Consider the following 26,880-nt stretch of genomic DNA (forward strand, 5'->3'; position numbering starts at 1 on the left):
ATAGCCACTGCATGATCAATAATGGATACAGCCAGCCATGCTTACCAGGATTATTAGGGGTTGGATGTTTAGTCCATAACTGTATACAGGGCTGTAGGATCTCCGGGTGACTCCGGGGAGCTGACGGCGCCGACGGCCGGCCCGAGAGGGCTGGGAGCCCGCGGAGCGGTCGCTGCCGCGGTCCCGGGATGCGGCGGTCCCGGGAGGCCGGAGCCGGCGGGCAGGCGGGGGCCGCAGGGTGCCGCCTCTCCCGCTGCCGCCCGCCAGAGGGCGCCGCGGCCCCGCTCCGCCCCCCCCCGCTCCCGCCGGCGCTGGCGCCCGGTCCTGCCGGGCCCTGGCGGGGAGGGCGGGAGGAGGGAGGGGAGAAGGGCGGGCTGGCGGCACCGCCACCGGCCGGAGGCCGCTCGCCCGCGCTCCTGCGGCAGAGGCGGGCAGCCGGGCGCACCGTGTCCCTTCTCCTCCTTCCCCCCGCCGTGCGGCTCGGCGGCCCTCGCCAAGATGTCTCGGGAGCGCGGCTGCAACCGCTGGCTCCTTCTCGCTGCGTGCGCCCACCTCTTCTTCCTTGTCCCGCCGCTCCGCACCTGGGGTGAGTGCCCTGGCCGGGCCGGGACGCCATGGCGAGGTGAAGGGGGGACACCCGGGACGTTCGGCCGCTCCGCGGAGGTGACGAGGGGGAGGAGGACACGGGACAGCTGGAGAGCTTGGGGGGGCGCCGGAGCCGCTGCCGCTTCGTCACCCGCTGTCCCGCCCCGGGAGGGGAAGCGGGGGGAGGCAGGACGTGCCCCTTCCCCCGAAGTTTGTTGCGGTTCTGGGTTGGAGAGCGGACGGGGCAGCGCGGGCCGACCCAGTTCGGGCTCGTGTTTGAAATAGCGCCTCACTGACTGTTGCCGAGGGGAGGTGGAACGGTAATACCGCCTGGTTAAAGCCTCAGCACAGACAAAAAAGAATTACCTATTTCTTAGTAAATTTTAGAGACGTTTTCAGTGTGTCTGTGCAGGTCGGAGAAGATAAAAGGGAAGGTTTAGTAGTATGTTAGCAGTCAGATTGCTACAAGCTCTTGGAGTTTGGAGTTGCTGTAAGAGACAAATGTTTACCTCTGTTCTGTTACTCATTATTTCTGTTCCTGAATGTTTCCATCTCTGTCAGCATAGGCTTGTCAGTTTGTTCTGAACCTTTGGATTTGATGCTCTTCCACTAGTATGGCTTGCAGATCAGAATTCTGCAGGGGAGACCTGATACATAACAATCCAATTTTCCGCAAAGTGAAACTCTGCTGCCTTCATTTTTCTCCTGTAAAACACTTTTCCTTTCACTTGTGCAGTTTGGTTTTTGGAGGAGTCCTCATACTCTACTGCTCTGCCCAAAGCTGTATTTCATTCTCTTTGGGATGAGTAGTGTTGCTCCAGTGCTCCAGTGAGGAATTAAATAGCATTTGTAGCCTCTAACAGATTGTAATCAGAGAACAGCAGCTTCATTTTTCCTCATGTTTGTATGTATATTTATTTTACATCCATGCATACATACATCCAGAAATGGAAAAAATAGGTTCTTGCTTGTGCAGTTACCTCTTGTTTCATAGGTCTTGATTAATCCTTGTATAGAATTCATTCATCTGAAGCTTATTTTAATGTCATAGCTTTATTGTAGTTTTTAAAATATCCTTTTGTAATGAAGTCTTTTCTTACTTAAATATCCTATGCATTTGACATGGCCAGGATAGTAAGTTTGCAAAACAATCAGCTATGCTCTTGGAAAATGGAAATAATTTGTATTGCATTTCACAGGAGAAAACACCTTGTCTGTTGGTAGCTCAGTAATTTCATAAATTCTGGCTTCATGGTGGCAGCTTGCAGAATGGAAAACATATTCAGATTATTTTGTTTGGTCTAACTTCTAGACAGGAGGAATAATGATGATGCTTTTTCTTCTGTTTTGATTTGATTGCTTTTTATAAAGATGGGGTGTACACAGCACTCATTTAGACATTTCAGTGGTTCACAGTGATGTTTTCAGCTGCCTTCTTCCAATATGTACAATTAGCTTAAAGGAATTTAGTAAAGAAATAAAATGAGTTGCTTTTTTTAATGAAAAGCTTCAGATGCTGGAAATTTGCTTTTATCGCTCCCTCCTCCTCCTCTTCCCTGCTCTCTCCCCATTTTGGGTTAATAAATTTCTAAGTCTTCATTCTTACCTAGCTAGATCAAAGTCTTTGATGCTGGTAGGGTAGCAACAATGAAGAAATGTTACAAAAACCTGCATAAAAATACGTAAAACTAAATTATTTTGTTTGCTAGTGCTCTCAGGCTGTCTTATTATGGAAGATCCTGTCGCTTTGACTGACAGTGTTGGTGCGGATTTTCTCTGGAATCATGTAAATCTATAGAATCTTATGTTCTTGGAAAACCTGGGAGGGGGCTAAAACCCAGCCAAACCAAAAATGGGCCTTTCATTAAATGAGAATACAAAGAAATTGTATGTTGAGTATTTTGTCTATTGTGTATGGCATAATCAGTAGCTTCTGTTATTTGAAGTCGTGGTTTTGCCATACGTAAGTCATAGACTCCTAACTTTTATGTAGCTCGTTCAAACTGACCGACAGCCCAGTGGGGTGATTGGAGTGACCCTGGGGTCAGTCAGCCTGGAATCAGACCATAAAAGAGGAAGATAACAGAAGTGTTGCCTTTCTGCCTCATGGATTTTCTTTATGAAACTGAAAGAATTAACTCCTCAGTTATTAACCTCCTTTGCATTTAAAGGACATATAATTGTAAACATTTAGAAGTTGTTTGCACTCAAAAGACTACTACTGAAGAAAGGATTACTTCTACCTTTTTTATGTGGTATTATATCATTGTATATATTTATACAGTATACTGTGTTTTAATACTACAGTATTTACACCCATTTTCCTAATAGTTTGTTGGGATGTATTCCTGCAGTTCAGTTGCTAAACAATGAAAATAAACGATTAAGATTTACTTTCTAGTATTATAAGTCAGTTTATTTACTCATCAAAATTTTAATGGAAATAATGGTACACTTGAGAATAATCAATAAGAATTGAAGCTGCTTATATTACATTATCTGGTTAAATTTCCAGGTTTTGAATGGACCCAGAAATGTTGTCAAGTTTTTTCAGTGGATTTTAGTGCTGCTTTCGAAAGAAATAAAAATAAGATTCAATAAAATAAAGAGCTTTGAAGTATTTCTAAAATTTCTTTCTTTTTCTTATTTATCCTTATTTCTTAAGCATTTAGCAGAAGCAGGGGAGGGCTGGCAATTGACACGTTCAGCCTCCGCTTGTGTCAAATGATGTGAATAGCTACATGTGTTAACAAACTTCAAAGTACACAATGCATTAAATAATGAAGTGACAAATACAAAATTACAGGTTGCATTTAATAGAGTGCCTTACTGGGTTTTTTTTCTGGTTCAGATAGCTTTGTTTGCAAAAAATTGTGCACTTAATCACTCTTTTTTGGTTACTGGGGTGCCACAGTTTGAACTGTTACCAGCCAGTCAGTTTCTTCTTGCAATATATTTTCTCTGTGCTTTATGGTAAGTCAGTGTTCCACCTGAGCTGTGCTTGCATTGCATCAAGAAACTCAAAGGGACTGTAAGAGGTTGTGGAATCAGCAAAGGCACCTCTAGCTCCAGTGACTGATGTGTGTCTTGGGGGGGCTCTCTACTGAAGAAATCTGTTGCAGTTGTCTGAATTAATCGTCACGTTTGGGCATGAAAAGTGACTGTTCTGTTATAGTAGCATCTGATAGCTCCCAGACATCGGTCATGCTTCTTTGTGCTTGTGTACTTTATACGCAACAAAAATATATCCTTGCCACAACAAGTTTCTACCTATGTTGTACAACTGATCTGGTCATGACCTGCATGTGCTAAACATTTTCTATCTGTGGCCCACTCCTGGGCACACCTTCTTCAGAAGCTCTTGGGAGGGGATTGTGGATGCATGAATTAATCTTAGAGATGTCCACTTGCACCCAGGCACTGTATTTCCTACCTGCCCTGTGGCCCCTTTGTTGGTAAGTCGTATGCCAGCGAGATTTACCACGTTCTTCGTGTGCCGCCCTTTTCCCAGCAGATCCTTAGAAGATGATATTTATTGCCAAGCAGAGAGGTCAGGTTGCTTAGCCAGAGCAGTCTTGGTCATATGTTAGTAAGACTTGAGTTTACCACACAAGTGCATCCCAGTTTACTCCTGAAGACTGCTTTTCTCATATCAACTTCTATGTGCATAAGAAGTTTGCTAATCAGGTAGTAGAGGAGCCATGGTGTCTTTGTTGCTAAAATGAATTAATAGAGTCTGTGTGAGTGAAAAGGTCGATTACTGTTGGGTGAAGACTCTTGAGGCTTTTTTGTGATGTCTTCAGGGGTCTGCTAGTCAGTTTAGTGAATGGTTCTTCAGTAATTCAAAAATAAACTGAGCAGTTCTTGTCATTAATATGTATTATCTGGAAAAAGTCATCCTGGAATATTTAATGTAAAAGATACAGAGTAATTTAAATATATTTATTTGTTGGAAAAAAGGGGAGGCTGCATGTCTGAAATCACTAGAAAGAATAATAATGGCATATAGCGAGACTTCAACTTTCATCACAGATATTGGTTTGTTTAATGAATTATGTGTGTGGGTATTGAAGTTGCACTGTATGTTAGGGCAGCTGCAACAAAAGTCATTTCTTGCCAGGCATATTTGGTATACTCCTATCCTCACCAGTACAGAGAGATTGATATGGGAGGTGGTCTGGGAGAGCTAGTTGATTTTCAAGGTTCACCCTCTGCAAGCTTGAGAATGGTCCATCCCCGCATGCAGGAAGGCAAGCAAAGATGGCAGGAGGCCCACATGCATGAACAAGGAGCTCCTGACAAAACTAAGACATAAAAAAGAAGCATACAGGGGATGGGAAGAGGTTCAGGTCACCCCAAGAGTAATATGGAGACACTGAGAGTGCAGATATGCCATTAGGAAAGCCAGAGCCCATCTGGAGTTGAATCTGGCAAGGGATTCAACTTGTGAAAGGCAAGAAAAATGGCTTCTACAGGTATATCAGCAGCAAAAGGGAGACTATGGGCCTGCTTCTGAGTGAGGGGAGGGACATGGTTAAAAGAAGGACATGAAAGAGGGCAAGGAAATCATACCTTTGCTTTGCCTTTGTCTGTACTGGTGAGACTCACCTTCAGCAGTCCCAGGCCACTGAAACTCATGGGAAAGTCTGGAGCAAGAAAGAGTGGCTCTCACAGGAGGAAGACCAGTTTAGGAAACATTTAAACAAAACTGAGTATACAGAAGTCCACAGGACCTGATGGGAGATACCCACAAATACTGATGGAGCTTGATGATGTCAATGCAAGGCTACTCTTGATAATCTTTGAAAGGGGGAGATTCCTGAAGACCAGAAGAGAGCAAATGTCACCCCTGTCTTCAAGGAGTGCAAGGAAGAAAATCTGGGGCAACTATAAGTTGGCCAGTGTCACCTCAGTCCATGTGAAGGTGGTAGATGAAATAATCCTGGACACCATTGTCAAACAAGGAAGGACAAGACAAATGTATGGAGGACAAGAAGGTGACTGGGAGTAGTCAACATGTTTTTATGAAGGACAGTCATGCTTGACCAGCCCAAAAGTCATCTTTGAGATGACTGTCTTTGTGAATGTGGGGAAAGCAGTGGGTGTTATCTCAGCTTTAGCAAGGAGTTCAATATCGTCTCCTAACTATCATGCACAAACTGATGAAGTATGGCCTAGACATGTGGACAGTGAGCTGGATAGAAAACTGTCTGACTTTCTGGGCTCATGGGCTCTGATCAGTTGTGTGGTACACTCCAGGGGTTGATAAAGACTCCAGTAGTGTTTAGGCTCTTCATTAGTGACTTGGACAGTGGGACAAAGTGCACCCTCAGCAAGTTTGCAGAGGATACAAAATGAGCTGGAGGGGCTGATGCACCATCTGGTTGTGGTACCATTCAGGGTGACCTCAGTGGCTGGAAAAATGGGTAAACGGGAAACCTGGAAAACTGAGTTCAGCAAAGGGAAATGCCAAGTCCTTCTCCTGATGAGGAGTCACCCCATGCACCAGTGCATGGTGGATGCACGCTGTCTGGAAAGCAGCTTTTCAGAGAAAGACCTGAGGGTCCTGGTGGGCAGCAAACTGACCATGAACCAGCAGTGTGCCATTGTGACAAAGATGTCTGGCAGCCTCCTGGGCTGCATTAGGAAGACTGTTTCCAGCAGGTCAAGGGAGGTGATCCTTCCTCTCTACTTGGCACTAGTGACACACACCTGCGTGTTGTGTCCAGGTCTGGGCTCCCCAGTACAAGGGAGACATGGACTAGCAAAGGACCATGAAGGTTATTAATGGATTGGAGCACCTGACAAATTAGGAGAGGCTGAAGGAGCTGGGGCTGTTCAGCCTGGAGAAGAGCTGGGAGGTTCTTACAAATGTGTTAAATACCTGTTGAGGGGTATTGAAGAAGACAGAGCCAGACTCTCTGGTGCCTAACAGGACATGACATTTGACACAAACCAAAATACAGGAAATTCTATTTAAATATAAGAAGTACTTCCCTCCCCCCGCCCAAGAGTGATCGAACACAGGAATTGTAGAATAGTTTGGGTTGGAAGGGACCTTCAGAGGACATCCCCCCTGCAATGAGCAGGGACATCTTCCACTAGATCAGGTTGCTCAGAGCCCCGTCCAGTCTGGCCTTGAATGTCTCCAAGGATGGGGCATCTGCCACCTCTCTGGGAAACCTGGGCCGGTGTTTTATCACCCTCATTGTAAAAAAAATTTCTTCTTCATGCCTAGCCTGAATCTCTGCTCCTTTAGTTTAGAACCATTACCCCTTGTCCTATCAGTTTAAAACCATTACCCCTTGTCCTATCAAGGGGACAAGGTTGCTTGGAGAGTTTGTGGAGTCTCTGTCCTAGGAAATATTCGGAACCTGACTAGTCAGAGCCCTGAGTGTCCTGTTTTGTAGGGAGTTTCACTAGATGATCTTCAGGGATCCTTTTCAACCACAACAATTCTGTGGTTCTGTAATATGAAGATGAAATAGGTTGTTAAAATAGTTCCCTGAAGAGCTCTCAAAGACGTAGTATGAAATAGGTCCTTTTTTTTCCAGGTTATTTTGAGTATTGTTTGATTTGTTTTAAGGATCACGTGCATTAATACTTTATAAATCTTAGAAGCAGTGTGGCATGATTGAATGTTATGGCGAGAGAAGCAGCATCTCTTGTCAGTCACAGTTGTTTCAGGTCTTGTGTTGCTTATTTCTCAGCTGAATATTAAAAACTGAAAGCCATGAAAATTCTGCTTGCATTCAGTTCTGTGAATAAGCTGAATTTATGAGGTGATACTTCTTCAGGTTAATACTATGTAATTAGTACATTTCCTGTAATGTGGGTGTTTTGTGTTGATCTTGTAATTCAGATTGTGTCACATAGATGTGGATCTGGTTTGTGTAGCGAAAGATACTCCTTATCTGCAGCTCTAAGTATTGTTACGTTGCAAGAGAAGGAAGGAAATCATCGGAACATGCTGTCAGCAAGGTATATAATAGGCAGATTGAGGTATTCTCTGGGCACTTTCAAACTAGAAGCACAAGACATTTACTCAAAGATGAGATTGAGGGGACATTCCTACTGTGTTCTTCTTCCTGGCTTAATGCCTTATTGAAATGTGGCTGTCGTCAACAAGAGTCTACTGTGTGAGAATGATTTTGGGATGTCTGCATCTAGTGAAGTGATTTGAGATTCATGTTGTCAGGACCTGAGATGTCATTGTGAAACTGAGCTCATAGACACTTGATGAAATTTGGTCTCCAGTTGAAAGAGCACAGAAGTACAGGTAGTCAGAGATGGAGCACCACAGGCTTTGGAATCTTGTCTTCTTGCTTTCCTACATTCCAGCTTTATAGCGTGTCAAAGGAATTGATAGTTGCTAGCAATTCACTTTGAAATCAATTTCAAGCAATAGCTAATTTAAACCTGTGGTGAGACACTCCACGTGAATCTATTGATTTATTTTTTTTCCTGCCTCAGTTTTTAAGAAAACCATCTATTTGACCATGATGAGTAGTGTCTTGAGTTCTTTCCAAATTATGGCAATTTACTTGCATTTGCATCTCTTTAGTACCTCTAAGAAAAAGTCTTCTTAGGAATAATCTTAGGAAAGCTCTTTTACATTAAATCGATCGACTTGTACAAATGAGCAACCTGAGACAAATTGATTAGATGACTACATCAACAAGAAACAAATAAACAAACCTATTTTATTATTATTTTCTTAATACAAACCAGAAGTGTATGCATAGAGTGATGTCAGTATAAAAGGTTTAAGATAATGCTAGGTCTGTGCAAATAAGATCTTTGGGGTCTCTTCTTTTTATAAACATTTATTTGGGTCTCTTGTACATTAAAAAGTTCGGCTGTTGCTCAAAGATGCCATTCAAAGCGTATGACAGCCATCTTCAAGTTTGATATAAACTTCTGTCAGGTGCTTTCAGTTTCTGTGGTTGCAAGTGAAGCTTTGGTAATCCCAACTTTGACCTGCAGATAGAGTGGAATACAGGTCTCCCATGTGATAGCACATTATGGTGTTGTCAAGTGAACTGCTGGACTGAACAGATCAGCAGATCAGCTCTTTTTTTTTTTTTTTTTTTTTAATTTTTTTTTTTTTTTAAATGAGATTTACTTGCCTTGAAGCCAATATAAATTGGCTTCCCATCAAAGAGTGATGTTTTCAGTGATGTACAGGAATAGAATTGTCAGGCAGCAAATGTGTAAGAACGGACTGTCTTATGTTCATGAAGATCATTACCAATATAGTATAATTTAATGTGAAAATGTACCTAAATGATTTTTTAAAAATTTTTCTGCAGAACTTTGCAAGCGTGAAAATGAGTTCACATAATATGAAAAAAGTCTGCTTTTTCTTTCAGCTTTTGCTGTAAGTGTAGTTCCTGGAGGTGCAGAAGATGAGACTGAACTACCAGTGCTGCAGGTAATAAATTTTAATTGCCAGAGTAGGAACATTTTACAGACATTATAAAATCATCTAGAAGAGATCAGAGTAGAAAGCCTAACATCTGTGACATTGATTGTTTTGATCATTGACTTCAGTGGTAGTAAAAGTCAAATGGTGTCGTTTTTTGTCGCATATAAGAGGCATTTAATGGGACACAAGTTGCATGTAGCACTACTGTGTCAGTATTACTAGGCTCTTATTTTATCCTATGGATTCTTAGAATAAACTTATTCTTAGCACTTTCGATTTATTTCATATGCTGGATTTCCTGGTTTATGTTTACATTGTATTAAGAGAATGAGGTTTTTTTGGGTTTTTGTTATTTTCTTTTTCCCAGGATCAGCTGAAGAGTGCATTAGAAACTTTTAGTAAAAAAAAAAGTGTCAATTTTGCATAGGTTCTACAAGTTGATAGTGTTATTGCTGTTGAGTACATAACCTTTTTTAGTTCAGAGACAGGTTTTCCTTTCCTCTTGGTGTTGCTAAATATATAATACATTGAGAGAGAAATGGCTGCCTCTTTGCTAAATTAGCATTATTACATATTGCTATCCAAGTCACAGCTCAAGTAAAGCTTGCATATGGAATTTCAAATTAGCAGATTAGAAGAACTAATGGTCAGAGCTCATCTTCCCACTAAACAGGGGTGTTAGATGTATATGAATGTATGTCTTTTAACAGACTTCTATCTACCAGGTTTTTATATGTATATATTTGTAACAGATATTTGTGTATGCATAAAAGAGGGAGGAAAAGAAAAAGTTCTGGAATCAATCAAGAGTTAGAATATATAACTGCTAATGAGAGCTAGTGATCTCACATCAAATGCAATGGAAGTATGATTAGAGATCAGTGTTTCTAATAATTTTGGGGGTTGATGATGATTGCTGTGTCTACAGTAATTTTCATAAATGAAAAAGATCCCTGTTGCAAACTGCTGATCTGCTGCAGTTTATCTGGGAGACTAGGTAATGTCATTCTGGTTTCATTATCTATAAGTTGGTGTTTGTTAAATTCCATTACTGTCTCTATCCAGCTGCTTAATGTTATCGTTCTTATATATGATATAATTTGTGAAGGCTTTTCTACTATTTTAGAGTTTCAAAACTTTCCCTCAGATGAACTCTTCAGGTCAAAATCCTGGGATGTAACGGGCAACAATTGTTTTTTTCTGTGTTTTAATAAAGATAGTTGTAAAATATGGCTGCTTTATCATGCTGTGTACTACAAAACACATATTTTGTTGTTTGTGTAGAAAATTAATCTTCCCATGTTGTTTATGATACAAGTTGTCTTAGAGTGTGGTCTATATTACACTGTATGATGGTAGCACTGTGTATAGTCATTAAAGTAACTTAGTCTTATAAGAATTTTTTTAAACTATATTGACCAAGTCAGCAAAAAAGAGTCATAAGCATGCATGCAAAGCAGTCATTCTTGAAAAGGTTTTACAGCTGACTACCAAAGAAGTTGGAGCTTCTGCATTTCAGTGTAAAAGTCAGATCTGGACAGAGGGAGAGATCGTCTGATGTAAGACTAAAAGGATAAGTTGTATCATGGAATCAAAGAATCATTTTGGTTGGAAAAGACCTTTAAGATCATCGAGTCCAACCATAAACTTAGTGTGACCAAGTCCACCACTAAACTATGTCCCTAAGAACCTCATCTATGTTTCTTTTGAATACCTCAGTCTCAAATATTATAGAATCATTTTGGTTGGAAGAGACCCTCAGGGTCATAGAGTCCAACCATAACCTAACTCTAGCACTAAACCATGTCCCTAAGAACCTTGTCTAAATGCCTTTTAAACACCTCCAGGGATGGTGACTCAACCACTTCCCTGGGCAGCCTGTTCCAATGCCTGACAACCCTTTCCGTGAATAATTTTTTCCTAATATCCAATCTAAACCTCCCCTGGTGCAACTTAAGGCCGTTTCCTCTCATCCTATCACTTGTTACTTGGGAGAAGAGACCAACACCCTCCATGCTACAACCTCCTTTCAGGCAGTTGTAGACAGCGTTAAGGTCTCCCCTCAGCCTCCTTTTCTCCAGGCTGAACAGCCCCAGATCCCTCAGCTGCTCCTCATCAGACTTGTGCTCCAGGCTGCTCACCAGCTTCATTGCTCTTCTCTGAATTTGCTCCAGCACCAAAATGTTTTGTAGTGAGGGGCCAAAAACTGACATGATATTTAAATAAAGGGCAAGGGAAATGTGTTTATAAATAGGAATTGTCACAAGGGTAGAAAAACTATATATAAGCTTATTACAGAGGAGTGCCTTGTATGGCACTTCTGTCTGAAGGTCTTAAAACACTTGAACCAAGATAAATCCTACAATGTCCATATACAATTGTAAGGATGATCTTGATTTTACATGTGGAGAAGCCAAAGCACTGAGATGCTGTTACCAGGAAGAAATTGTGCAATAAGTAAAGGCTCTGTTTTCCTTCCTGCTATTTTTGTAGGGAGTACAGAGCTATTTATTCAGTCCTGTCTCTCTACCAGTGAGCAGTTCTTGAACACCTTGCCACCCAGCCTCTGTTATTTAGAAGAAGTTTAATATACTCCTAAGATACGTTTATGTGTATGTTTTGGTTTCGTGTTTAGCAATGCACATGCAGTGTCACTGGTTGCCTGTTCCTCAGCACTCTGTTAAAATTCCATCACGAATGTGTGTGATTCCTGAGTAAATCCCAGCGAAGTCATGTTACGTACAACAACTTTTTCCTATTTATTCATCTTGCTTTTGAGTCTTCCTGTAAGAACTGTATTTCAATAGATGCTTGATAGTTGATCAAATGAGTAAGAGTGTGTTGGGGTTTTTTAACACACTGGACAGGTATGATTGTATTAAAGTTCCATGTTCCAAACTTGTGCTCAGGAGATACATATTAAAAAAAAAAAGACACCATTAGTATTAACATAAAGAGCTCTGGCATAAATAGAGTAATGGAAAAGTTTTTTCTTTTTTAAAAATGTATTCTTTTCATGTCTTCTAAGTAATAGTATACAAACATGTGGAGTATCTCTTTCAGTTCTCAATCATCAAAAACTTTTTGGTTTAGCTTTTTTATTAGTTCTTAAGTTAAAACTTCTACATGTGCATTTACAATCTGATGAATGCTTTGACTCCCTGTGTTTCTTTATAGAAATATTTGAGTTTTTGCCTGTATCCTCATTTTGCCTTTTTTCCTTTCTTCTAGGAGTCTGAAAAAAGTGGAGCAATTAGTAAAATAAGCAGAGGTATGTAGTGAATCGTGTGTATTTGGTTTTGCTTGTGGCTGCCTTTTTAGTATAAATGAAATGTCATAATGCTTTGAAAAGTGTCTGTGGGAGTGAACACTGTCTAAATGCTCAACAACATTGTTAATTGCTGATTCCTAAATACTTTGTATTTTTTTCTTTGCTCATGTACTCTCATCAAACAGAAGCTTCTCAGTCTTTGTATTTGCAATTTTTGTAGTTAAGTGTTTTTGGCAAGATGTGCACTTGCACTATGAAACTGCTACGTTGCTTTTTGTAGTACATAGCATTTTAAAATCAAATTTCATGATACTTGGTAGCAATTCTTGTAAAAACTTAACATGAAACTGAATTTTACCATTCTGCTAGGTTCTCATGGTACTTGTAATAACTAGGGTTGTTATAAATTAGTTGTAACAACTTGTAATAGCTTTGTGATATCTGGAAACAAGTATTTAAAAAAACATGTCAAACATTAATAGGGTACTGAGTGGTAAAATACATTTTCACTGCACACAGGTTAAATTATGTGAATAAAAATTCTGCAAATTTTTCCCTTTTCTGAAAACAATTCTGATGTCCTTTGAGCAAAAGGTTTACAGATCTGAGATAAGGACTTGCAGTCTCTGCACTGTGGCCTAGTGCTGCCTCTGCTGTACTAGAGCAGTTCAATTCCTAAAGCAGCCGCGACTGTCATGGTGCTTCTCCTCTTCTAAACCCTGAGCGTTTGGGGCTGCTGGTTCTAAAAACAACCAACTTGACCCTGTTTCTGTTGCAGTGGTTTCTGAGAATTTGTGGCTTCATTCTGACATGGAAGATTTAGCGTGCTTTTAATGGAGTTGCTAACGGAACTCTGAAGGATACTGAGAAGATCAGATTTTGGGTTGTTCGTGGCCTTTTTTTGGACTTAGTTACAAGCTCTGTCCCTAGCAGAGACAACCAGTTCTGTGGACATTAATTAAGTCCCTTGTCCCATTTATCTCCCCCTTTTACCACTGAAAGGTCAGGACCTGTCTATAGAAGCTTCATTACTCTGTGTCCCTGTTCCCCCATCCTTACCTGCTGTCAAACAAACCCCGTTTCCTCTTTGTGTTCTTTCATCTCTCTCTGTGCCATCTCATAGCGCAGCCAGGTGCTGGTTGCTGCTTTTATCCCTCCCAGCAGACCTGCTGTGTCTCACTTCATAGAACACCCAGGGAGCCACTGACGGACTTTTTTTTTTTGCTTTTGGCAGCACTCAGTTTTCTTAAGTTGTAATATAATCTCATTACTTAGGAAAGTTATATTTAGGAATGTTGCAATGGTACATTAGTGATACAGCCACCACCTGTCATCTATTGTTTGTTTCAGTAGGAGATCACTTTAAAGCAGACAAACATATTTTATGCAGCAGCTGGCAAAAGTTAGAAACTTGCTGCCGCAGGACGCTGTGCAAGCAAACCATACCAGCAGTTTCAAGAGGAGACAAGTCCATAAATGTATGGTGAGATAAATAGGCAGCAATGTATCTTCTGGCATTTCCTAATACAATAGTTGTGGATGCTGGGAGAGTATGAGGAACACTGGAGAAAGTGAAGCTCTTGTGCTGTCCCTAAATAGTGTTTCCTGTTGCTACTATTGAAGATAATGTGTTGGACTGGATAGACAATTGGTCTGATTATAGAATCACAGAATAGTTTGTGTTGGAAGGGACCTTTAAAGGTAATATGCCATTTCTTGTGTTCTGTATCTTTTTTTTAAACAAGATTATGCCTCTCCTTAGGGAAGATTTTTTTTTTTGAAGTCTCTTTTAACACATTTCTGTTGGAAGGACTTGAAACAGAATAAAGTTCTTGATGGTTCATAGTTCCTGTGATTTGTTTTTTTCATTCTTCTTTCTGTAACTATTATACAAGAAAATTCTTTCACCTTTATAAATAAGCTGTACCTTTGTACCAAGGAAGCAAAGTTACCAGCTATAGTTTGCCTTTCAGAGTTTTAAGTGATCTTTTAAGTGCCCATCCCAAGCCTTTGAAGACGGTTATCGACCTCTTGATATCCCAGTCACTGGGAAGACAAGTGTAATACAAAGAAGACTGAACTTGACGCTCTCATGATTGCTTTGTCTATCCAGAATGTGACGTGGCTTTATGGGTTGGTTGGTGTGCACAGAGTTTCAGGCATGGATGTGTTGTAGTCCAGCCAAAAGATCAGTGATGTGACTTACCGATGGTGGGTCATCATTGCATCACGATGGCAAAAGATCTTGCTCTTCATGTGGATGTGTAGATACTCTATTGGTGAGTGTATTTGTTCCCAAATGATAGACTGTATTGGTAACCAACAGTGTTTGCAGCTTTTAGAATATTTGAGTAACAAAACCAAATATTTTTGTGAAGTGAAGCACCGGCTGTTTCAGGCCAGTGTACCATGATTTCGCCACATTTCGAAACTCAAGGAAACATCGAGCTTGGGAGTGCAAATTCTCTAGATTCCTTCTGCAGTCTGTGGAAAGAGAGGGGCCCTTCCAGAGGGTGACTGAGATCCAGAAAGATCCCAATAACTTTGTATAAACACATCTACAAATTATTATCGTGAGAAAAGACTCGTCTCTACTTTTAACTGTGGAAGCTTTGTACTAGGCTGCTACAATCTAGTCAAAATATAAGGACTAAAAGATCCTCATCTGGAGTCTCAGGTTGATTTTAGAGTTGGCATCCCTGGAGACATTCAACGTCAGGCTGGACGGGGCTCTGAGCAACCTGATCTAGTTGAAGATGTCCCTGCTCATTGCAGGGGGTTTGGACAAGATGAGCTTTGAAGGTCCCTTCCAACATAAACTATTCTATGATTCTATAAAAGTAGAGGAAGGCCTAAAGAATATGCAAGTGGCCTAATTTTTTGAAGCCCAAATTGGAAGCTGGATTTTCTGACCTACACAGTAGAGCCTCCAGTTTGTGAGTTAAAGCACCAGTTTAGATTTTGTCTGGCTAAATAATGAGACATTTTGTACTTTCTCACTGGAATGAAAACCCTATTTTCATTGTACAAATATTACATTTAGTCTTAATTTTATTTCCATCATTTCTTGGGAAAGAAAAACCCAAATGAAAGAGGAGTTAGATTTAAGCACCACCGACAGAGCTGCAAAGATGTCACTGACGTTCTTTTACCTGTTGGGGGCCAGGGGTTAGACTGCAGGTGCTATGCAGTGCACATAGGTCAGACTGCATCCTAGTTGTTTTAAATTCATAATTGTAATTTTTGTGTAAATGGTTTGGACCATGTCACATACTCCAGAAGTTTATAAATCATCCCGGAATTCTGTCTTTTCTGTTGATGCCTGTTCTACCTTTTTAATAATGCTTTTAAACATTCAGTGAGGCAGAGACATAGTTCTGAGTGCCCACTGCTTCAGGAGAGTTAGGTAATTAGGAAGGTCAGGCATCATTTTCACTCTTCTCCATTTCTAGAACAATAGGAGAGGAGGGGGAAGACCCACCTCAGAATATATTTGCAACCTGGAAATTAAGAGACTGACTTAGAACGCCAAAGAACTACATTCAGGTCCAAACTATCTCACAGACGAGAATTTGGGTTTCTTTTATTCTGAGTGAATGCTTTATCCTCTTACTACCAGAGAATAAAGCAGAAAGGTTTTTTTGGCCAGAAAGATTTTTTTTTTTTCAGTAGCTTTGAATTGACTAAAACAGCCTTTTGTGGTGAATAAAGTTTGTTAAAAAATAAAAAAAAAAAATCACACAGGTAGTTTATTTGTGCTGGTACTTATACTGTAATACTTATATTCCAAATAGCAGTATTTCTCCATTGCCATCTTTTGAACTGATTTAGGGCTAATTCCTAAGGACGTGTATTTTGTATAGGGCTATTGTATACTTGCTGAAACACATATTACTGTTACTGGCTGGTTAAAAGCTTATTAAGGCTCCATTCTGTTTTGCAAGAAGACATGGTGGTGGTAAGATTCAGGAAGCTTCAGCATTCCCGTTTCTTGACTCCTTTTTTTTTTTAAATATTATTTTTTTTATGAACTTGCAGTATCTTTCCAAACAAGGAACATTCAAGATTGTTGAAGATATTTTCCAGATATGGAAATGTCTTGGGAAAATAAGACAAGAAGAAAAATAAAGTATATCATGAGCTTTTCTGGATATTAATCTTCCAAAATACTCCATTCTTTTTCTTGCTTGGTTGACTGTTTCTCAATTTGAGAAACGATTTAGGTGTTTAAAATTTTACATACTTTCTGTTGACATTTTAGTATGCTGAATATTTCTTTTAATGGACTATTTTAAAGTCTCTATAGCAGAGGAAATTATTGCCATTGGATTAAAGCAGTAACACTGAAGTAGTTATTAGAGTATTCCTAGAAAGTATTATATTGTGGGATATCACAGCTGCTGTTAAATGTACCATGAGTGAAAATGAGCCTTATTTGGATGCTTTCACATCTGTAAATGTACTGATACTAAAACAGTAATTATATAAAGCAATATAGTTTTTGCTTTTTATCTCTGGCAATATTTTCGATGCTGTGCATGTAGTTTTAGCCCTTGGACTCTCACTAGCATCATTGAAGTGTCAATTTTCACACTAAGTTTAATTTTTGCACAGGAAATCTAGCAAATTTTGGGTTAGAAAGCAAGTAGCTGCTATTCAGACATTTTTATCAGGGGACTAGGGGGTGTTTAAGCAGTTTGATGAGTGGGTCAGAGCATGAAGGAATGCTGCACAGAAAATGTGAAATCATAACTGGTGTCTCTGTTAGTGTTTGCGCCATCTCCACAACTTTATCACCAGAAACCTCAAACAATTTGACATTTTCAGAGCTTGTCTTGGTCAATAAGCTAATAAATTGAGGGAAAAGAGTATTGGGGGGAAGCAGAAAAACATTTGACTGCAGCTTTGAGCTGTCATAGGTCTAAATTAACAAGTAACTGGTCAGAGGAACAAAGGAATGTAGTTGATGGTCAGTTCTTGGACATGGCAAAATTCTCATAATCTCAGCAAGATGTTTGGGGTTAATGCTCTTTTTGTTGCCACTGTTTTTCCTGTGATCCTTCTTCATGTGCTCAGTTTTACTCTTTTTTTCTTGAGATTACTACTTTCCTTCAGTGGACGTTTATCCTCCATCTTTGTTCTCCTGTTCCTCGCTCATTCTACTCTATTTGCCAAGTTAGCATTTTTAACCTAGAGGTCAAGATTTTGATGTGAGACTGGGATCTCTTAGGTTGACTTGATTTACAGTGCAAGAATATACATTTTAAAACATAAGTATTGCACGATGTAAAACTCGAATTTATACTGCAGTGAAACCGCAGATTCAGAATGTTGAAATACTGCTCTGTCATTGAGATGTTTGTCTTCACAAAGACGTTGTTTGTAGTAAAATCTGGCAGCTTTCAGTCAGTTGTGACTCTGGATTTTCTCTGCTGAACTTTTGTCCTGGTCTGTCTTCAATTTGACATCTCCTGTATCTCACTCAAAGTTTATTTCAATGGAATACCAGTAACTGTTCTCAGAAAGCTCTCTTATAGGTTTTATCTTTAATATCCCTGTCAGCTTTCATAATATTACTAATGATGGTGGTCTTGAAGTTCTGTTTTTCTGAAATTTGACTCCTATGTTTTTTTGTTGTTCTGTTATGCACTTTGTTTCTCCACATTCTGTACAGATCCCATGGGACCTCGTCTCTGATTTCTTTACTTTTGGTACTGTCTTGGAGTGATGTCACCCTTGGCCATTAACTCAGCAGCCTTTTCTGTGCTGTCTCCTCCTTGAATTAGCTAGAATCCATTATCTCTTACGCCTGATCTGTCACCTCGAGTGATAGAATTTAAATGTAGTTCTCAACCCGTGTCTACCCTCCCCACAAGTCATCTTGTACCTCCTTGAACACTGAACATCATTACTGTTGTTTTTGTTGTTTAGGCAGTGATTGGTCAGTCACTTGTACTTTTTCAGTTACTATAACAAGTTTCCTCATCTGCACACTTTCCACACAGTACCTGCCTTTCCTGGCAAACCCAACAGAGACTGTAATATAACGTCTCCTGGTTTTATACGTTGCTCCTTAGTTATGGTGTTGGGTGGGTTATACAGCATAGGTCAAACTTGGTAAGAATTCTGAAGAGGGCATCGGTCCTCTCCTCTTCCTTTTACCTTCTCATTCTCTACTGCGTTCTGCTTCTGAACAGGATCAAATCTGCCTACTTTTTCCAGCCTTCAAAGTACTGGAATCTGTCTGTGTGCAGCTATTCCATGGCATCAGTCTTCATCACCTACTTGTATTTACTTGTATTTTTTTTAATAAGCTTTTTGTGTGTGTCCGTAAATGTCTGCAAAGCTACTTCATTATTATTTTCTTTTAAATTTCTCAGAGTCTCCAGTTGAAAGTTCTTAAATATTGTGCCTTTAGACACTGTGAAGAACATTGGAGATGTCGATGCTGTTCCGCCAGATAAAAGCATTGCCTCATTGTTCTCATGTATATCTCTGTGCATCTGATGTGTGTTTCTGGGTAGGGTAAGAAGCTCTTTATTGAGGAAGCATCTTTTCCATTTCATGTTTGTTCATTGCCTAGTGAGAGGAGATGCTGGTCTATGGCTTACACCTTTTAACTCTGGTAATAATGAGTGGTAGCGTATTGAAGAAAAAGGAACTTCATGGATGTGGCTACAGTTAACTGTGGACATAAATGTATTTTTTTGGTTGCTGCAGATCTCCCAGTTATGTCATAATTTCTACGCATTAATCCTCAAAAGGGCTGCTTTGGATTTTTTCGGTCTGTTAAATTATGCCTTTTTGTTATGGCATTAAATATTCGTATAACTAAAGAAATATCTTGCTGTGTAGTAGATTCCCCCGTGCACACCGGGGTTCTCAGCAGCTTTGAAGGAAAACTGAAAATAACTTTTGTCTTTAAATCTTCTTATTTTCTGATTCACAGAATTAAAAGAAATTATATTTGTCATCCAGAGTCAAAGCAATTCTTTTCATTCCAAGAGAGCAGAAGATCTAAAAAGAGATATTTTAAAACAGGCTGCAGATCTTGGAAAGGTATGTTTAGATAATATAGATTGCACCTTGTCATGTATGTTTTTACTACATTTAACTAAAAATATAATTTTCTATTGTGCCTTTTTTGGATCTGTTTTATTAATTTTGTTAATTGTCTTCTATGTGGCTACAAGGGAACTGTTTCACTGGATGTTTACTGATTGTATGCTGTGATGTATCACCAGATAATTTTAATTTGAACTATCTACCATTTTGTGTAATAATTGGCTTTTTTTTTGGATAGCATTTGATGTAAGAGTGATAACAAGAAAGACTTGTGCGTTTGAGGAAAGTCATATGCTATTTTTATGAAGTGAAAAACATAATAATCTAAGCACTACTTAGGATAATTTTTAGGTGAGTATTTTATTTTAGTGGAGCAAATGAAGATTCAGTAATGTAGATTTTTGTCAGAATTTCGTTGCACAACTGTAGCATTGTGGCAGTAGAGCAGCAAAGTATGTGGACATTAAAATCCTAACGCAGGATTCCCTATTTCCTACAGCAGTAGCCTCTGTGGCCCAGGTGGGTGTCAGCCCCCCCTCCCGGTGCAGTTCATTCCCTGGTCACCCCTTGTTCCTCTGCCACCCACCCCAGAATGAGCCCTTGGCCTCTCACCTGCCGCTGGGCGCTGCTGGGCTGGGAGCTGCGTGTCGCACACGTCTGCATTTGACTTGGCGCTCTAATACCAAATTTTACTTGTAAAGCTTTAGCTGAGAGAGGAGAGGTTTTTAAGAGACTTATATTGAAGGTTAAGTTTTCTTTGTGTTTAATAAAAAGAACAAAGTAAGAGGCAGACTTCCCCTGATGTGAAATAGCTTGTTGTGAGGTTATTAGACCTATTTTTCAATTCTAGGTTCTTTGTTGTAAAGGAAAAAGAAGTCTGATTTAAATTGTCATATGTATCTTGGTCTTGGAGAGTCTAAAATCAGGTTCCTGGACGTTTTAGGCTTTATTTATCCAATCTTATCAAACTTGTTTTAATTAAATCCGTGCTAAATACAATTTTTAATCCCTTAATGAATCAGTCATGTGAACAGCCTTTGTTCTGCGGAGTTCTGCTCCTTTGCGGTCCTCTTTGGGATTTGGGCAAGTGTTCAGATACAGTGTGTGTAGAGGGGATTATGACTTCAGTTGTTAAAAGCATGGATTTTAGTTGAGTTCTGAAACTGACGTTGCAAAATAGGAACGATGAAAAGATCAATAAGTGGAAGTGTAAATAATTTCAGTGAGGCAGGAATATAGGCATGTTTTATGAGAGAGAATTAAATTGTTTTTTATGATCAGAGTTGTGCCTGTGACTCCTTCTGCCTTGAGCAAACTGAAGTTTGCATTTTTCATCAAAAAGAATACACGTGAAATTATTACTTTCAGGCAAATGAAGGTAAATCTGTGTGTTTTAAAGGCCAACTGCTGTACAGGGACAAAGGATTGAATCAACTGAACGATCAGGTTCATTTGCCTGTTGTTACAGGATGAAATGGTAGATGTTTAGTCCATCAGGATTCATTAGTTATTATATTCCTGTTTTAAAATGGCAAGTGGAAGCCAGCTGTTAGATTTGTGTTATTGAATGAAACTAGAATATCTGCATTGCTTTAAAATTGAATAATCCACATTCATATTTATGTTACATTGACCTTTATAAGTAATTTGTCCATTTGTTTTCTTTTACAGTATTGAGTTCATGGTTAAAAGCATATTGCAGAGCAATTTATTGAATATTAACCAAAACCTGTAAGGACAGTAAACAACAGCTAGAACATAGCAATGAAGAAAATTCCTTAAGATTCTGAGATTTCTGCGGTTAAGTAGGTCTGTAAACTAGACCTTCCTAAGAAACACCAGAGAAGAAAAAGGAAGCTGTCACAGTGTGAAATGATATTTAGGGCTGTTCCCGTTCTAGCTTATTAAAAAATTGAAAATCAGGATTATGTTTTTGGGTATTACATTTAATACTACAAAACAGGTAAAATATGGGTTTTGAGAAGTATTTTTTGGCATGAAATACTGTTTTAGATGCAGTTAATTCTATTTAATTGCCTGGGATCATGACATTGTTTTGAAAACAAAGCACTGTGTGTTTCTTTATGAAAACTGGTCTAGTAGAGTAAATGCCTTTTTTTTTTTTTTCTTCTGAGGGTTCTTATATTGATCATCTTCAGCCAATTGGTAATGCTCAAAAAACTTTTTCCTGAAACGTCTAAAGATTAAGTGGTGTCCTGTGTACATTAACCAGAGGAAATATAGCAAATTAGTAGTATTCATTGTAGAGTTTAAAAAACCATAGAATCGTTTTGCTTGGAAAAGACTCTTAAGATCATCAAGTCCAATCATTAACCCAACACTGCCAAGTCCACCTCTAAACCATGTCCCTAAGAACCTCATCTGTGTGTCTTTCAAACACCTTTGGGGATGGAGATTCCACCACTTCCCTGGGCAGCCTGTTCCAATGCCTGACAACCCTTCCCATGAGGAATGTAAAAATAAGATTTTAAGACTCATACCTTGGAGTACTGGAAAATGAAAATTAGTATCACATACTTCCATATGAATCATAGATGAGGTGAAGTATGACCTCTGTTTTATAGCAGCATTGCAACTATAATTTGCAGTATTTTTACTACTAGGCTTACTTTGTTTTGAACAAAATCCATCTCATCACAATAAAGTTTCACAGATTTAAACTTTCCCTATGTATAAAGGAGAATATTGCTCATTTGTGAGTTTGAGGACTGTTACTGTAGTGATTATTAACATCAGTTTAAAAGAAACAAGTACAGTCAAAAGTATGGAACTGTACATAGAAAACATCCATATTGTGTTGCTTTAGTACGTACTTGCTTTAGTTAACATCTTCATTCAGTTTTCATAATATTATTTCTTTGTCAATCTCCCAATTTCCAGTTTGGCTAACGTGAAAATAGTTGGCAAATATTAGGAGAAGCCTGTATTCTTTCTTGTTTATTTAACATAATTTTGCAGAATCCTGTTTCCTGAAGCACAGCAGGAATAAAAATGATCAGAAACCCAGCTGTTCTGTGCCTCAGAAGTTCAGTCTCTTTGTTATATTACAGGAGCAAGCTTACAGAAGGTTCTATTTTTCTGCTTCCAACAAACATTGATTTTAAGTCAGTATCCTAGCTGCTGCATCTGTAAGGTTGAAAAGCCTCTTGGTGCCTGTCTCAGCTTTATTTTATTGTGTGATTAGAGTCATGGCCACAATAGCAGTTGCTGAAGTGCCAGCTGCTGTTGAGCGTGGTATATGTGCTTTAAAAATCTGTTATTTTTAATTGTCTAGGCTGTATTGGTGGCAGCATCACACTATTCCAATAATATGAAACATTTCTTTGTTAAAGTAATGGAGAGGGAAGAAAAAGTATAATTAGCTGGCTTGAATTTTAATATATATATGTTAAGCCATCACCATATTCCTATCTGAAATGATCAGTCTCCAAATCGTTCCTGCTCATGTTTTGGCCATCTGTGAGACTACTTTTCAGGGAATTTGTAGTCTGTATCTTTCTTTTTTTCTTAATTTGCCAGTGGGACATGTGTTCCTTTTCTGGTTGAATTAATGTTTTCTGAAGTTCTCCCTAGCTCTACTTCCACATCTGATTTCACATGCTGGAGTGAAGCTACCTGAAGTTTTGTTGTCCAAAAGCCTCCTTAAATATTCCTCTGTTATTGTCTGAAACTATTCCCACAATGAATTCTGGCATCCATATTTCATCTGAAAGAGATTTTGAAATACTATCAGGCTATGATGGAAATGACTCTGAAAATGTGTCTAGATTTTTCTTGGTCTGTAGCAGTAGTTGCCTTATTTTATTCCTTGTTAAATATATTACACAAATGAACAGATTGCATTCCTTTTCCAGATCTACAACAAGCTATATAGCTAAAATTTCCCAGTGGTTCTGAGTCTTGGAGAAGGTCTGAACTGTGCTACATTTTACCCCTACTGTGAAGCTCACGTACATGTTAATAATATTGTGGTTATAAAATCTAGTGCAAGGATTTCCCATTCACTGCAACAGAGCTGTTAAAACAGATCTGTATATTTAGAAAAACTATTCATAGACTTAATTTGCTGGAGACCTTTCGAAATCAATACCATAAGTCTGTAATCCACAATCCATAATGTTTCCATTGCTTCAATTTCTAGATTTCTTGCACAAATTGTAGATTTTAATCTGAAAACCCCAGAGAAAACACTTTCCCTCCTGTAGTCATTTCCCATGCCACAGAAGCTGCTTCCACCAGAGGCTGATCAGATGGTTCATTTTTGGATCTTGCAGTTTTTACACAGTTTAACTGATTATATTTAAGCGAAGTGCTGGGCTACATTCTGTCCTGTCCTTCCATCTCCTTGTCTACAAAATTTTTGTCTTACAGCTAGGCTTTCTACAATATCAAGATCAACCCTATATTTTAAAATTAGAACAGTTACATTTTATACATAATTTTAAATTATATTTTCCAGTGTTACTAGATCTAGTGTCCTTTTTTTTTTTTTTTGGTAAAATGTTGGTGTGCAGTCTGTTTTCTTCCTAGCAACAACTTTCTTTTCTTCTGCAAGGATTCATTCATGTCAAATAAATCCTGCAGCCTCACGAAATGTGCTTATCACCTTAGTTCTTAAAATGCTTATTCCTTAAGATGTAAGAGTTTATCTTGCCAGGCAGTGGACAGTCTTTTTGACTTGAGTTATGAAACACAAGGCTCTTTGGCATGTCTTCTCCATTAGCTTTGTAGAACAAAGATCAGATGCCAGTTTATACTGGAGCTGTTGGGGAAGATACTGTCGTGTCATCTGTGATATTAATCTTGTACGCCACTGCTGGGCCTAGGCCTTGCTAGTCTGTGACTGCTCAGCAGGACTCGTTCCACTGCAAAATGCTGAATCTGGCACACGGTGGGGAACAGAGTGTGTGAAGGTTTCTTGCTGGGGTACGAAGTCCTGCACTTCTCTGTGTTGAGGGCAGAGACACTGGTGGGGCACCTGGAGTGTCTGGTGCTCACTCTTTGTCAAAGAAGTCAAGTCGCTGCAGGGGGGCCCTCATGGACTCAAGAAATCAGAGTAATTGGGGAACATGGTACTGCAGTGAAAGGGAGGAAGAAGTTCCAGCCTCCTGAAACCACACAAATCCTTGTACAAAAGTGTTGAGTATCGATAGTACCCAGTGCATGTTGCTCTTGTGATGCTTTCTTCTGTCTGTATTGCTCGAGTCAGATGATAGTAACAGCAACTATTAAAAGCCCTGGACCGTCTCTGGTTTATTAATTGAAAATTCTGGAAAGATGATTTATTTGTCCTTTTCTTTGTCCCCCCACATTAGACAATATTTTGTATTTGGAGAATGAACACCTAAATACTGCCATACTAATTGAATTTTCTCCTAAACTTGCATACTTGTATCTTGCATAATTTGGATTTATTGTTTAAAAGACAGAAATAAAATTAATGGATTAATTGGCTATTTCAGACTTGCTCTCATATTTAGAAGCCTTTATAAAGGTTAGATGGACCTTCATTTTATCCAGCCTTTCTTCTCTCTCTTTTGGCTTTTGTTCTTCTTGACTTCTATTTGTAACATCATCCCAAACTTTCATATTTATATTTATCTTCCAAATCTGTCCATAAAACTTCACTGATGTAGGTAGAGCTTGAAGTATAAAAACCTTGTCTTTAATAAGCGCATGCACTTAAGTGTTCAGTGTATGAAGTTCATATTTCCCCTTCCTTATCCATATTAACATCTGCATTTGTTTATTTTCTGATGTATTGCTTAGATACATTGTCTGATATCAGTATATTCTTGGTCATTTTCTGTCCTGTTGAATCCATGGTTGTCTTCATAATGTTTAGTTTCTTTTAGGATTTGCATTTTAAAATGCAACTGCTTGTTTTGGGGCCTCAGTATTTGGGTGCTTACTTCTGAAATGCTTCTAAACTCTGATCTGTTGAAGGGAGAGATGCCTCTAAGTTCTGAAAAATCAAACATTTTGAAAGTTTTTCAGGAGAAGTATAAAAAATTACTATCTAGTTTTGAAAATGTTATTTCAGAGTTGTCTTGAATCTCTTCAAAGTCATCTTGCAGATGTGACTGACTTGTGTCTCTTCCATTGTCTTGATTTTAATTGTTTGATCTATGACTTTCTGATATGCCCTTGCTTCTCATTCTGCAAAGGTATTAGGATCCTTTTGGGAATTACTAGGCTTTATTATCAGCAAAATCAATATGTAGCCCATTAACTTTTGAAACTGTAAAAGTTACCTGCACTGTAATGTTAGAAGGTGAATATGATCATTTTCCCACTGCAGATATTCAGTAGATTTGAAGGAACTGGTAGAAGTTGGACAATTGTGCACTAATGAGATCTAGGGGAGGAAAAAAGAAAATTAAAGGCAGAATAAATTGGTGAGAACTTTTATAATGATTAAGTCTCTTCCTCCAAAGGTACATGTTTTAATTAGCAAGTTCAAAGTCTTAGTTTTCAAAATTCAGGCTGCTGCTCAAACTAAATATTGGACTGACTTTAAATCCATGTATTTTATTAAATCCTGGTTAACTGAAAGTATACTTTCAGATGTGCCATAATGATTATTTGGACTGCTTGTACATTGACAAGTAGCGTGGTGCCATAGGAGGAAACATGTAGAGCAATGCAGTTGTCGCTGAGAAGCTCACACTGGTATTACACAAGGGTTTAAAAGGTTTTACTTTGTACTAGTTCCGATTTAGTTCTATGAACTGGAGGTCTGTTACCAGTTGCAGCACATCCTTTGGTTTGGTTCTGTCCCAAAAGAATACAGTTTGTGTACTCTATGATGCAAGATAATGTGGTGGGTAGGAAATAATGCACAAAAATTGACTAACTTAGACTAAATATATGAGGCAGCGTTAGGAAGCAGTAGGAGCTATTTTTGGTCAAGATCTAAATCTTGCAATTAGGTTTGAAGTTTATTTGGTAAGTCTTTTTTCTATGTGTTAAGATTTATGATAATAATTTTGAAATAGGTCAATACCTCTGAATGTTGTTCGCATCTCATTGATTACAAGAATTACATTGATTACAAGATTACATTGATTTCAGTTTGTAAAGTGAGGAGTTCACAACTCTCAGCAAGCACCAATCGAAGACCCTAGACTTGATTTTGATCTTTGAAACAGGTAGCCTAATCTAGAGTAAAACAGATGAAATTAGAAGTATTTTATGCTTTTTTGAGTAATGGGGGGCAGGGGGTGTTATTTGTTTGTTTCAGTCATCTGAATTATGATCTGCTCGTGTTTTAATCAACACAATTGAAGGCAGTTGTGTTGATGTCAATGCATTTTCTGCTCCTGATAATGGAAAACATAGGCACATTTGTAAATTCTTTGTATGACTGTTTTTCATTTTGCTGCAGGACATTTATTTGTACCAGTAGCTGAGGAAGATCTTGCGGTGTCACATCAACACAATGCAAACCAAATTAACACTGATTTCTACAGACCACAAGTGAATTATTTCTGGATCACAAAAACCTGAC

The 26,880-nt window shown here is 38.9% G+C and overlaps 1 protein-coding gene across 1 annotated transcript in view; it reads left to right on the forward strand.

The window, feature by feature from the left end:
- The first annotated feature begins 346 nt into the window (after positions 1–346).
- The window catches only part of B3GLCT (beta 3-glucosyltransferase), a 63,336-nt gene continuing 36,802 nt past the window's right edge, over positions 347–26,880 (forward strand). Inside the window, exons 1-4 of the mRNA XM_065830036.2 lie at positions 347–586; positions 8,958–9,019; positions 12,245–12,284; positions 19,234–19,343. Of these exons, the coding sequence (XP_065686108.2) occupies positions 499–586; positions 8,958–9,019; positions 12,245–12,284; positions 19,234–19,343 (300 nt within the window). The 5' untranslated portion in view covers positions 347–498. The remainder of the gene's footprint in view (positions 587–8,957; positions 9,020–12,244; positions 12,285–19,233; positions 19,344–26,880) is intronic.

The sequence above is a fragment of the Patagioenas fasciata genome, chromosome 1 (assembly GCF_037038585.1).
Source record: "Patagioenas fasciata isolate bPatFas1 chromosome 1, bPatFas1.hap1, whole genome shotgun sequence".
Lineage (NCBI taxonomy): Eukaryota > Metazoa > Chordata > Aves > Columbiformes > Columbidae > Patagioenas > Patagioenas fasciata.